General features: G+C 49.1%; 4 protein-coding genes across 4 annotated transcripts in view; 2 read left to right on the top strand and 2 right to left on the bottom strand.

The window, feature by feature from the left end:
- The first annotated feature begins 711 nt into the window (after positions 1-711).
- Positions 712-1,424, top strand: LOC124676043 (photosystem I reaction center subunit psaK, chloroplastic). Its single transcript, XM_047212124.1, has 2 exons — positions 712-934; positions 1,018-1,424. Exons 1-2 carry the CDS (start codon positions 785-787, stop codon positions 1,258-1,260), a joined length of 393 nt encoding a protein of 130 aa, XP_047068080.1. The 5' UTR covers positions 712-784; the 3' UTR covers positions 1,261-1,424.
- Positions 1,425-1,743: 319 nt separating this feature from the next.
- LOC124669362 (glucan endo-1,3-beta-glucosidase-like) lies at positions 1,744-2,918 on the bottom strand. The gene is made up of 4 exons (XM_047205985.1): positions 2,711-2,918; positions 2,156-2,494; positions 2,000-2,030; positions 1,744-1,843 (listed from the first exon to the last, which is right to left on the bottom strand). The coding sequence occupies exons 1-4, from the start codon at positions 2,763-2,765 to the stop codon at positions 1,744-1,746; spliced, it is 525 nt and encodes a 174-aa protein (XP_047061941.1). The 5' UTR covers positions 2,766-2,918.
- Positions 2,919-4,811: 1,893 nt separating this feature from the next.
- Positions 4,812-6,880, bottom strand: LOC124669359 (pentatricopeptide repeat-containing protein At4g21065-like). The gene has a single exon (XM_047205983.1). The coding sequence runs from the start codon at positions 6,878-6,880 to the stop codon at positions 5,078-5,080; it is 1,803 nt and encodes a 600-aa protein (XP_047061939.1). The 3' UTR covers positions 4,812-5,077.
- Positions 6,881-7,783: 903 nt separating this feature from the next.
- LOC124671849 (187-kDa microtubule-associated protein AIR9-like) overlaps positions 7,784-12,246 on the top strand; it is a 7,281-nt gene continuing 2,818 nt past the window's right edge. The window contains exon 1 of the mRNA XM_047208170.1: positions 7,784-7,923. Coding sequence (XP_047064126.1) covers positions 7,784-7,923 — 140 coding nt within the window. The remainder of the gene's footprint in view (positions 7,924-12,246) is intronic.

The raw sequence follows: 12,246 nt of genomic DNA, 5'->3' as shown, positions 1-12,246 counted from the left end.
GTGTGGGTATGCGCTGAAGTATTACTGTCAAGTTTAAGATCCTCACAGTGCTTCACACTTGCAATTCACACGTGTTACGGGAACAAATAGAACCCGTTGCTTGTCAGTGAGAAGTGAAAGCAAGTATTCCACATGCATGGTAAAACCGAGTTTTTTTTCCTTTGTGTATTTGAAGATTGAAAATAAAGGTCTTTGACCTAAATGGCACTTCAGAAAACTTATAAACATTCTGGCCTTTCGAAGAACTTTTAAACATTCTGAAAATAACCAAGTCATTCAAGTCTAATCAAACCAAATGGTTCGACCTACTTTACTTTTTTACAAAGAGTATCCAAGAACATTCTCAGAGGGTTAAGATCTTTGCAAACTAGACAACCTAAATGCATGACCTATTCTGCTCCAAATAATTCAGCCCAACTGGTGTGTCCAAAAGGGGTCATACATGTTTAAAAGTTTTTTCAAAATTCCAAGAGTAATTAAAAGTTTGTTTAAGGATAATTTATAGGTTAAAAAAAGTCAAAATAAAGATGGTTGTCAGTCGCCACGTCACTGAAACAGAGCACGGCGTTGCAGAAGCGAGTATCTTATCCGAACTGGCAGGCTCTAACCAGGGTGCGCCACGTAAGCGGCAAGGATCCGAAACCTATCCGGGAGTGGCCGCCGCGCGCCACAAGCTCCCCCGTGTGGCTCCCGCTCCACAAGATTTAAGAAAAGGAACTCTGGTTCACCGTTGCACTCGAGCAATCGCAGAAAGTATCCAGAACACAGCAAATCCGCCGCTGCCATGGCTTCCCAGCTCTCCGCCATGACCTCCGTGCCGCAGTTCCACGGCCTCAGGACCTACTCCTCGCCCAGGTCCATGGCGGCGCTGCCGTCGTTGAGGAAGAGGTCCCAGGGCATCCGGTGCGACTACATCGGCTCTTCCACCAACCTTGTAAGATCACATACATATTCATGTGAACGAGTTTTTGATCGAGTCGCGGATTGATTGCTTAATGTGTATATGCGTATAATCAGATCATGGTGACGACGACGACGCTGATGCTGTTCGCCGGGCGGTTCGGGCTGGCACCGTCGGCGAACCGGAAGGCGACGGCGGGGCTGAAGCTGGAGGCCCGCGAGTCCGGGCTGCAGACTGGCGACCCGGCCGGGTTCACGCTCGCCGACACGCTCGCGTGCGGCTCCGTCGGACACATCTTGGGCGTCGGCATCGTGCTCGGCCTCAAGAACACCGGCGTTCTCGACCAGATCATCGGCTAGAAACCTTGTCCATCGATGGCTGTTCTATACATCCATCGGGCGATCGATGTAATTGTTCGATTAATGCTCCGATGCTTACGTGATGTAATTTGATGATGTGATGTACAATGTATGTGTGTATGCATCTTTTTTCTATGGAACGTACAGCTAGAGCTTCTTCTTCACCTACTCCAGTTTTAAATGAGAAGGTGCCATAAATTCAGCTCGAAGGAATACACGTAAATTAACTAATTATACAAATTTATGTTTATACATTTCATTTGGATGCCCTTCAATTTTTTTCATACTTGTACATGTCCAGCGCTGATGCTGCGGAGTTGATGGAGGTGAGGCTGGAGTACAGTATGGTTCTAACTTTCAATGGAATTTCAGAGAAAGTAGCACTAGCTCCTACAAAGTGCAAAAAAGAAACCACCATAGTCCATAGATCTCGCGCTAGATACTTTGGTAGCACCAAGCCATCCATCCACCGACACACGGCGCTCAGTACACAGCTTGCAAAACTCTCAGCTGAAGCACGGTCAGAAACGCAGCGCCGATCATCTGCGTGCTCCTCAACGTCAGCGCTGAAGCAGCAGAAGTCCTGCACCAGCCCAGCGAAAATTCCCCATTATGCATGCACAAAGCACTTAATATTATAGTAATCTCACAATAAAGAAGGCGAAAATCAATCTATTTCTTGTGAAATCTCATTTTCCCCAAATGGCCTCTAATTAGCAAGCTTGAGAAGTACACTTACTCAGATGCCAGGAACTTGCATGCCCCGAAACCTATCAATCAAGAACACAAAGAACAGGTTACACCGCTGAATAATCCATTAACCAAGAGACTACTGTATGGTGATCAAGAGTACATGCACTGATGGATGGAGCAGAAGATTTCCAAGAAAAATTACTTGGGTCCCTCTTGGTGATGGATCCAGCGCCGCCAAAGTTGCAGGCGATGTCGGAGTTTCCGTTCTGCTGGTAGAAGATGTTGAAGGCGTAAGAGGCGTGCAACAGGAGCGTGTTGGGCTGGTAGCAGTGGCCGCCGGGCTGCAGCGGCGAGCAGTCCGCGGCACCCTGTCCGCACGCCCAGTCCAGTGCGTTCTGGAGGTCCTCCTGGGGGACTCCAGGTCGGGCGACGCACCACGTGACGCCGTCGATGAACGTTGTGTTTCCTTCGGGAGGAGACAGGGTAGGGATCGGCGTGGTCGACTCCACCTTCTCCAGCGGCCTGACGCCTCCTGCGCAGACTGATCGCACAGGAATGAAATGATAGAGTAAGATCAAACGATGGAGACATATCTCTGTGAGCAAGAAAAAATGTTCTCTGAAGTGCTGAACATGTGATTAACCTGAGCTGTGAGATATCAAGAGTCTAAGTTGATAATTCAATAGTTGGTTGCTAACAGATCTACAACAAGAGCAAGAAAGCACGAGAAAAGAAAACAAGATGGTTGAAAACTCACCAATGAACCATGCAAAGATCAAAAAACGGTTCATGATCAGCTCCTTTCTCTTCATGGGTGAAACGAAACTGGAAAGACCCCTCTCTGACCCGTCTCTTTCCCTCCTTCCCCGGTGTGCCACTCTCCTAGGGAATATAATGGGAGTCTGAGCGAAGAGCACCTGTATCAACAGGAAAGAAGGTACTGTCCATGCAAAAGGTGCTCAGTTTCACTCGAGTCACTAAGCTAGTCATGAACCCAAAATGTCCCCGGGTTGATCACCATACATGATACATGGTGCATATTTATGGCCATGGCAGCGAGGTGGCGAAATGTAAGCCAGTTTGTTCCTACAGTGTCAAACCAATGCAGATACCTTTATGAATATAATATAGCATTAAGAAGATCGAATGACTTGAGAGTCAGGAAACCATGGATTCTTCCATGGAGGTGTGCATGCATGGGCATGATTTCTAAAGGGACAAAAGGACACTAGGCAATAGATTCCATGAGATCTCTGAAGGGGCCAACTGGCCAAGTGCATGGTGTGTTGCCTTTCTCTTTGCTGTTCCATGGTAGAATATGTCGGAGCTTCATGAGCAAAAGCTTTTCTTGTGATTTAAGGGAAGAACCTTGAATCACTTTACAAAGACTGGAGATTAATGAATGAGCTTTCGTGTAAGGTTGGAGAGGTACACTGTTTGACTGACCTACACTACCTGTCAATAGAACGACTGTCATGCTGAAGCAGAATGGAGAATAAATAAAGCTTTAGCTGTAGTAAAACAGATAAGCAGGAGAGGTAATGGCATACCAAATATAATGGAGCATCTCCAGCTCCAATCAAGCTCGGTTCGGCTCAGCTTCATACCAAACCAAGACAATCCTCAGTTCGTCGCCAAGCGAGCTGATCCAGATTCCTGAACTAGCTGGCAAGAACTCATTTGGCTCACCATGAAGCATGCGGACTTAATAAGATTAACATGATACCACTGTCACAGAGTGGTGTGAGGAACTTTCAGAAAGGAAATCAGAGCAGAAACCATGAATGGTGATCCCAATGAGTCACACATGGAACAAAGCAGCACCAACTAACAGGGTTAAAGAGTATTGAGCTAACCTTTGATATTGTCATGAAGAAACTTGTATCTTAACTTTGCTGTCTTCAGTCTTTAGACAATTGTAAGGGTCTTGGATTGCTCAAAAAGGTGTCAAGCAAACATGACCTGATCATATCCTGCGGAACTACTTTTCACAGACAAATCTACAGCAAATGGGTGGCGAATAAGTGGCAAGCAAGCTCTAAGACATTCACTTATTGCACAAGGGATGTCCCTAAGTAACTACAACAGAAACAGTGATTGTTCATAATAAGATTTGGAATCAGAAACTTGGCTAACAGGAGAGGAATATCATATCTCAGTTTTGTCTCTAATGAAATGGTTATATTCTCATCACATATGGATAATTCTACAAGGTCTTCTGTGAAAGAACTAAAAATTCCCTTGGGACGGAATGAAAGTACTCAAATGTGATTACAAAATCTGTCTCTTAACTCACACATCCTCAGAAAGAATGGATTCATGGCAAGTACTCAAATGTGATTACAAAATCTGTATCTTGACATACCATTGGTAGTAATTACAGGACCATCCATAAAATATGCCTCACGTATTTGTACTTTTCTTACTTCTATCATCCATAGCTTCATCATGTCAATCATCTACTGTGGATCTTTGATTTTACTAGAAACAGAACATTCCTTAAGGAGCTTTTCCAAATGTTAGTATGTATTGGCAGTATCAGCTTCAAACCTGCTTTCTGGTTGCTTCTGTTTCCCACTTTCATATTTGGTAGATACTAGATATGAGATTACAAAAAACATGCTCTACAAAAATGAGGTTACCCCAACACTTCAATTCCAGTGCAATTGAAAGCAGATAGCGTGGCTGAATTAATGTGGGATGACAGCATGTGAACTTCTACGGAACTTGTTATGCAACCAGAACATAGGAACTTTTCATCATAATATGTTTAATATAGAATGGTGCTAGCAGTATCCAGCTTCAAACTTGCTTTCTGATGTGCTATATCTTGAAGCTTATTTTTCCACTACACATTTAGCAAGTTAGATCAAGAATGATATTGCAGCAACCTATAATAGATGAGGTTATCCCAGGGTTTTCACTGCAATGGTCCAATGCAACACAAATCGGATGATGTGGCTGAGTCAGTACATGAGGTGCCGACAGATGAACTTTTACAGAAGTGTTCTGCGACCACAAGTCAGCACCAGTGTTCTAAAAAAGCCAGCACCAGTTACCTGATTATAGGGCCTGGAACATCATAAACCGTGCATTCATCAATGTCAATCTGTACATGAATTAACTACCAATAATCTTTACATGAACATTCTCCCCCTTTGAAATGGTGGAACCTACTGCGGTCCCTTACAATGATTTCACGATCATACACCTTAGATATTTTCTTAATTACCGAATGGCAGTCACCACACACCCTCAAATTCTTCACTATCCTGATAGGAGTGCCAGGAAGAGACTTGAGCAAGGAGAAGGCAATGGCCAGCCTCTCACTATGGTAGTTTAAGGCAGCCTCTTTCTCTTCCTCCTCTATATCTGCCAATACATTGCTTGTGTGAGGGACGTAACCTTGGTGCCTCAATCTCTCAGCTATCTGAGCAAGCATTTGGTATATCTGATCACTCTCGGGATGCGATCTATCACCCATAACAAACTCATACACATTGTTGCGAAGCTCCACAAGGCTATGCCCTGGGTTCTTTCTGACTCCATGGGCGACCATTGTCTTCCTAAGCACATGGACATCTGCCCACCTCCCAACAGCAGCATACAGATTTGAGAGGAGCACATAGTCGCCGCTGTGCCCAGGGTCAAGCTCAACCAGCCGTGCCCAAGCAGCCTCCCCGAGCTCCAGCTTCTTGTGCATAGCGCAAGCACCTAGCAAGGTCCGCCACACAACAGCGTTGGGCTGCAGCGGCATCGTGCTGATATAGTTGTACGCTTCCTCAACTCTCCCAGCTCTCCCCAGCAGGTCCACCATGCATCCAAGATGCTCGATCCTCGGTGCTATGCGGTACTCCTCCTTCATCCGATTAAAATATCGAAACCCGTCGTCGACCAGCCCACAGTGGCTGCAAGCATACAGCACTCCTACCATAGTGATTTCAGTTGGGACAAGTTTCTCCCTCTCCATCGCACCGAACAGCTCGAGCGCATCCTTCCCAAACCCATTCCCTGCCAAACCCACGATCAGCGACGTCCACGAGACCACGGTCCTTCCAGGCCCCATCTCCTCGAACACCTTCCTTGCATCCCCAACTCCGCCGCACTTGGCATAGAGATCAATCAGCGCATTGCCAACATGCGTGTTCCCTACTAACCCGGCCTTGGCCACGTACGCATGCAGCCTCCTGCCCAGAGCGAGCGCCCCGATCTCGGCGGACGCGGTTAAAACGCTCACCATGGTGAACCCATCCGGCTCGAGGTCCGCATCCAGCATCTCCCGGAAGACAGTGAGCACCTCGTTGGGCCTCCCGTTGGCCGCGAACCCGTTCATCACGGAGTTCCAGGACACGAGGTTCCGGTGCAGAAGCGGGATTTCGTCGAACACCCTGTGGGCGCTCTCGAACAGGCCGCACGCGCCGTAGAGGTGGACGAGCGAGTTCTTGACGAAGACGAGCGCCGCGAGGCCGTTCTTGGTGGCCTCGGCGTGGAGGCTCTCCCCGTAGCGGAGGGAGAGGAGGCGCGCGCAGGCCTGGAGCAGCGGCGGGTAGGTGTGCGTGTCGGGCGGCGCGAGGCGGCGGCGGTGGAGCTCGAGCGCGACGCGGGGGCGGGACGAGGAGGAGGACGCGGCGATGCGGAGCACGGTGTTGAGGGAGAAGGGGTCGGGTTCCGGGAGGAGGCGGGTGAGGATGGCGACGGCGTAGCGGAGCGGGGCGGCGCCGGCGCCGGCGCGGAGGGAGGCGAGGTGGAAGAGGAGGTGCTTGGCGAGGAGAGGGTGGGAGAGGGGCACGCCGGCGGCACGGAGCGCGCGCGCGTGGATCTGCTTGGCGACGGCGAGGGAAGGGGACGCGAGGTGGAGGCGGAGGAGCGCGATGCAATGGCGCGGCGCCGGGTGCGTGGAAGGTGCTCGAGCGATTGCTTGGAGCATGGCAATGGCATTGGCCGTCGCGTTGGGTTTGGGAGGGAACTGAAGGCGTCGCCGGGGCGTTGGTATCTGCTGTGCTTCCGGCCTGTTGGGCCTGCTGGTCAAGTTCAGCGCGCTGTTAGAACGCATGTCATTTCAAATAATTTTAGTGTGGTGTCAGTCAACCTTCCGTATAAATTGTTCAGTATCAATCAAGAAAATTTATCAACAACGGCAGCATCATCATGAATAGACTTCATAATACATGGTTATTCTAAATGAATAGAGGGTAAAAATGTTACGTCCGAATTGGACACACTGTCAGCGTGCTAAATTATATGTATTTCAACACGAGGTAGTACCAATTTGATCCAAACCACTCAATCAAGCCCCAAGTAAAGAGCAGGGGAATCATTGCTGTTAGATGGATATATTTGTAACTGTAGTTTCTCCATATATTAGGGGGTTTCCTACATATTTGCACCTGTACCTGTACTATATATTGTGGCCTTTGGCCCCCTGGTAATACAAGCTATCTATTACCCTAACATGGTATCAGAGCAAAAATTGATCGTCCGTAACAGTTCTCCGGCCACCGATCCTTCTCCGGCCGCCGCCCGGCCGCCGCTCTTCTCCGGCCGCCGCTCGCCCGCCCGGCCGCCGCCCGACCGCCGCTCACCCGCTGCCTCCCGTGCGCCCGCCCGTTCGTCTTCTGATTCACGTGTTCCGTCCCGTTCAGTAACAAAAAAAAAAGAGAGAGCTATGTCTTCCTTGTCGAGCTATCTTGCGATTCCTCGCTGCCCGGTGATTTTTGATGGCTCGAATTAACCTGATTTCGCTGCCTTTATGCGCGTCCACATGTGCAGTCTTCGTCTTTGGGGTGTGCTTTCTGGCGAGGTCCTCTGCCCGCCGCGCCCCACTGCTCCTATGGTGCCTATTCGATCGACGACCGTTGCCCTTTCCCCCGATGCTATTCAGGAGGTCAAGTATGCAACCAAGAGTGCTGATGATTCTGCTCTGGATGAGTATGACCGGAAGGTCCAGGAGTATTCTGCCGCTCTTGCAACGTACCGGCTGGATCTGACTGATTACCCTCAGTGGATAGATGAGGATGTTTGTGCTGCTGTTGTTCTCACTTCCAGTGTTCTGCCTCAGTATGCTGCTGAGTTCATGGGTCTTCCCATTGTTGCTGTTGCGTGGGCTTTTCTTCGTCAGCGCTATCAGCCGTCTGGGGATGCTCTTTACCTGTCTGTGGTTCGCCAGGAGCATGCTCTTCAGCAGGGTGATTCCACTGTTGATGAGTTCTATACTCAGAGTGCTGCTATATGGCGTCAGCTTGATTCTCTTCGTACACTTGTGTGTGCCACCTGTCCCTGCTGTCTGACTGTGCGCGCGGATCTGGAGTTTCAGCACGTATTTGAGTTCTTGTCGCGGCTCCGCAAGGAGTTTGAGCCTCGTCGTGCCCAGCTGCTTGCTCGTGGTCGTGTTCCGCTCTCTGAGGTACTGTCTGAGCTTCGTGCTGAGGAGACTCGTCTTCGTGGAGCTGGTCTTCTTGAGGTTCCCTCTGTACTTGCTGCTCGTGGTCCCCCTGTGCCGTCTGTTCGTGGTCCTCATGTGCCGTCGGCTTCGTTGCGGTCTCCAGTACCACCAATACTCTCTACTCCTCCGGTCTAGGCCAGATCAGCCTCAGCAGCCTCGTGGTATGACAGCACCTCCTCGTCCTCCCTGCGCCTACTGTGGCAAGCCTGGCCACGATATCTCTAGCTGCCGGAGGAGGGATCCTAATTTACGTCAGCAGTACCATGCTCGTAAGCAGGCTGGTTCTCCAGGATCTTCTGCAGTTGCACTCTCTGAGAAGGACATTATCCGTGGTCTTCGTGGTCTGCTCGCTTCTACAGGCTCTTCCTCGTTGGGTACTGGTGGTTCTGTGCCTAGCTCTTCTGGCACCGCGCGACCACCATCTTCTACACAGTCGGGTACATCATCCCCGTGGTATCTGGATTCTGGAGCTTCTTTTCATATGACTTCTGCGTCTTCTATTATTTCTGCTCTTCGTTCTCTTATTTCTCATGTCCGTGTTATCATGGCTGATGGTACCTCTCTTCCTATTTCCAGTCGAGGCACCCTCTCTACTCCCTCTTTCTCTGTTCCTGATGTTTCTCATGTTCCTAGTCTTAAGATGAATCTTTTTTCTGCTAGTCAGCTTACTGATTCTGCTTGTCGCGTCATTCTTGACGCTGATTCTTGTGCTGTTCAGGACCGCCGTATACAAGCCCTGGTTGGAGCTGGCGCTCGCAGCCTTGAGTCTCCGGGGCTATGGGAGTTAGACTGGCTTCGCGTTCCATCCGCTGACACTTCATCTGACAGTTCTCCTGCGGTTGTTACTTCCGTTAGTGGCTCTTTTCAGGAGTGGCATCATCGTCTGGGTCACCTTTGTGGCTCCCGTTTATCATCATTAGTCCGTCGTGGTCTTCTGGGGTCTGTGCTCAGGAGATGTGTCTTTAAACTGTCAGCGTTGTAGGTTAGGAAAACAGATTCAGCTTCCCTATCCTACTAGTGTGTCTGTATCTCACCGACCTTTTGATTTAGTTCATTCAGATGTTTGGGGTCCGACTCCCTTTGCTTCAAAAGGGGGCCATCGATACTATATTTTATTCATTGATGATTTTTCACGGTACACCTGGTTGTTTTTTATGCGCTCTCGCAGTGAGGTGCTCTATATTTATCAGCGCCTTTGCGACCATGGTTCGTACTCAGTATTCCACGCCTATTCGTGTGTTTCATGCTGATTCTGCATATGAGTATATCTCCCAGCACCTGCGTGGTGTCCTTGCTGAGCAGGGCACCCTCGCTCAGTTCTCGTGTCCCGGTGCGCATGCTCAAAACGGTGTCGCCGAGTGTAAGCATCATCATATTCTTGAGACTATCCGTGCTATGATGATTGCTTCCTCTCTTCCGCTGCATTTCTGGGCTGAGGCTATCGCTACGTTGACTTACCTCATTAACATTCAGCCTTCTGCTGCCCTTCAAGGTGGCATTCCTCTCGAGCGTCTCTCTGGTAGTTCTCCAGACTACTCGACTATTCGTTTATTTGGTTGCGTTTGCTATGTCCTCCTACCTCCTCGCGAACGCACCAAACTGACCGCTTAGTCTATTGAGTGTGTTTTTCTCGGATACAGTGATGAGCATAAGAGCTATCGCTGTTGGCACCCCGTTGGTCGTCGGATGCGCATCTCTCGTGACGTCACGTTTGATGAGACGCGTCCCTTCTATCCTCGCCCCACCTCTGGTACCTACCCGTTGGATGATATATCTTTTCTTCTATTTCCTGATGCACCTACCGTTGTCCCTTCTCCTCGACCCCTTAGTTCTGATGCGCCCGTGCCCCCTTCGACCTCGGCGCCATCCTCTCCTCCGTCTAGTTCCCCTAGTTCTCCTCGTTCTCCGGCTTCGGACCCTTCCTCTGCTGTTCCTTCTTCCTCTTCTTCCGATGAGTCGTCTTCCGCTGATGAGCTTCCCTCTTCACGGCCTGTTCGTCAGCGTCGTGCTCCAGACCAATACTCTCCTAGTCAGTATGGTCTCTCTGTTGCCTCCGAGCCGACTTCTTATCGGGATGCCGAGTGTCATCCTGAATGGCAGCTTGCCATGGCCGAGGAGATTGTTGCGCTTGAGCGCACTGGCACCTGGGATCTTGTTTCTCCCCCTTCTGGTGTTCGTCCTATCACGTGTAAGTGGGTCTATAAAATTAAGACCCGCTCTGATGGATCTCTTGAGCGCTATAAAGCGTGTCTTGTGGCTCGTGGTTTTCAGCAGGAGCACGGCCGTGACTATGATGAGACTTTTGCCCCTGTGGCTCATATGACCACTGTGCGTACTCTTCTTGTTGTCGCTTCTGTTCGACGCTGGTCTGTGTCTCAGCTTGATGTTCAGAACGCTTTTCTTAATGGCGAGTTGAGTGAGGAGGTTTACATGCAACCTCCTCCTGGGTATTCTGTTTCCGATGGGATGGTTTGTCGTCTTCGGCGTTCTCTTTATGGCCTGAAACAGGCCCCTCGTGCCTGGTTTGAGCTCTTTACCTCTGTGGTGACTGCTTCTGACTTCTCTCCTAGCGTTCATGATTCAGCGTTATTTGTTCACACTTCTCCCCGTGGACGCACTCTTCTCCTTCTCAATGTTGATGATATGATCATTACTGGTGATGATCATGAGTATATTGCTTTTTTCAAGGCTCGTGTTCGTGATCAGTTTCTTATAACTGATCTTGGTCCTCTTCGCTATTTTCTTGGAATTGAGGTCTCCTCCACTTCTGATGGCTTTTCTATCTCACAGAAAAAGTATATTCGGGATCTTCTTGCTCGTGCAGCACTTGGGGATGAGCGCACTGTTGAGACTCCTATGGAGCTTAATGTTAAGCTTCATCCTACTGATGGTGATCCTCTTCCTGATCCGACACGTTATCGCCATCTTGTTGGGAGTCTTGTTTATCTTGTTGTCACTCGTCCTGATATCTCTTCTGAGTCAGTTTGTCTCAGCTCCTACCACTGTTCACTACAGTCATCTCCTCCGTGTTCTTCGTTATCTTCGTGGCACGATCACTCGTCGTCTTTTTCTTTCCTCGTTCTAGCTCTCTCCAGCTTCAGTGCTACTCGGATGCTACGTGGGCGAGTGATCCTACAGATCGTCGTTCACTCTGTGTGTTTCTTGGTGGTTCGATTGTTGCTTGGAAGACGAAGAAACAGGTAGCGGTTTCCCGTTCGAGTATTGAGGCTGAGCTGCGGGCTATGGCTTTGTTGATTGCTGAGGTGACCTGATTACGGTGGTTGCTTGCAGATTTTGGGGTCTCTGTTACGACAACCACTCCACTTTTGTCCATTGCACGACACCCACTTCACTTTTTGTCCATTGCTTTTGTTTGACAGTACAGGTGCTATCAGTATTGCACGTGATCCGGTCAAGCATGAGCTTACCAAGCATATTGGTGTTGATGTTTTTTATACACGTGCTCAGGTGCAAGCTCAGGTTGTTGCGCTTCATTCTGTGCCTTCAGACTTGCAGTTGGTGGATTTTTTTGCAAAGGCACAAACCCGAACACAGCATAACTTCTTACTCTCCAAACTCAGTGTTATGGATGCACAATGAGTTTGAGGGGCAGTGGTAGATGTATACATTTGTATATTGTAGTTTCCCCATATGTAAGAGGGCTTTTTCTGCATATTTGCACTTGTACCTGTACTATATATTGTGATCTTTTGCCCCTTGGTAATACAAGCTATCTATTACCCTAACAATTGCCAGAATACAACTTCATCGGTTCTTCGGGAGGCATAAACATTAATTTTTGTCGAACAAGAAGGCATGGACATTTCACCAACAAATAATATCACTACCAC

Source organism: Lolium rigidum, chromosome 7, assembly GCF_022539505.1.
Source record: "Lolium rigidum isolate FL_2022 chromosome 7, APGP_CSIRO_Lrig_0.1, whole genome shotgun sequence".
Taxonomy (NCBI): domain Eukaryota; kingdom Viridiplantae; phylum Streptophyta; class Magnoliopsida; order Poales; family Poaceae; genus Lolium; species Lolium rigidum.
The sequence above is the reverse complement of the archived record's forward strand: the minus strand, read 5'-3'. Positions and strand labels throughout refer to the sequence as shown.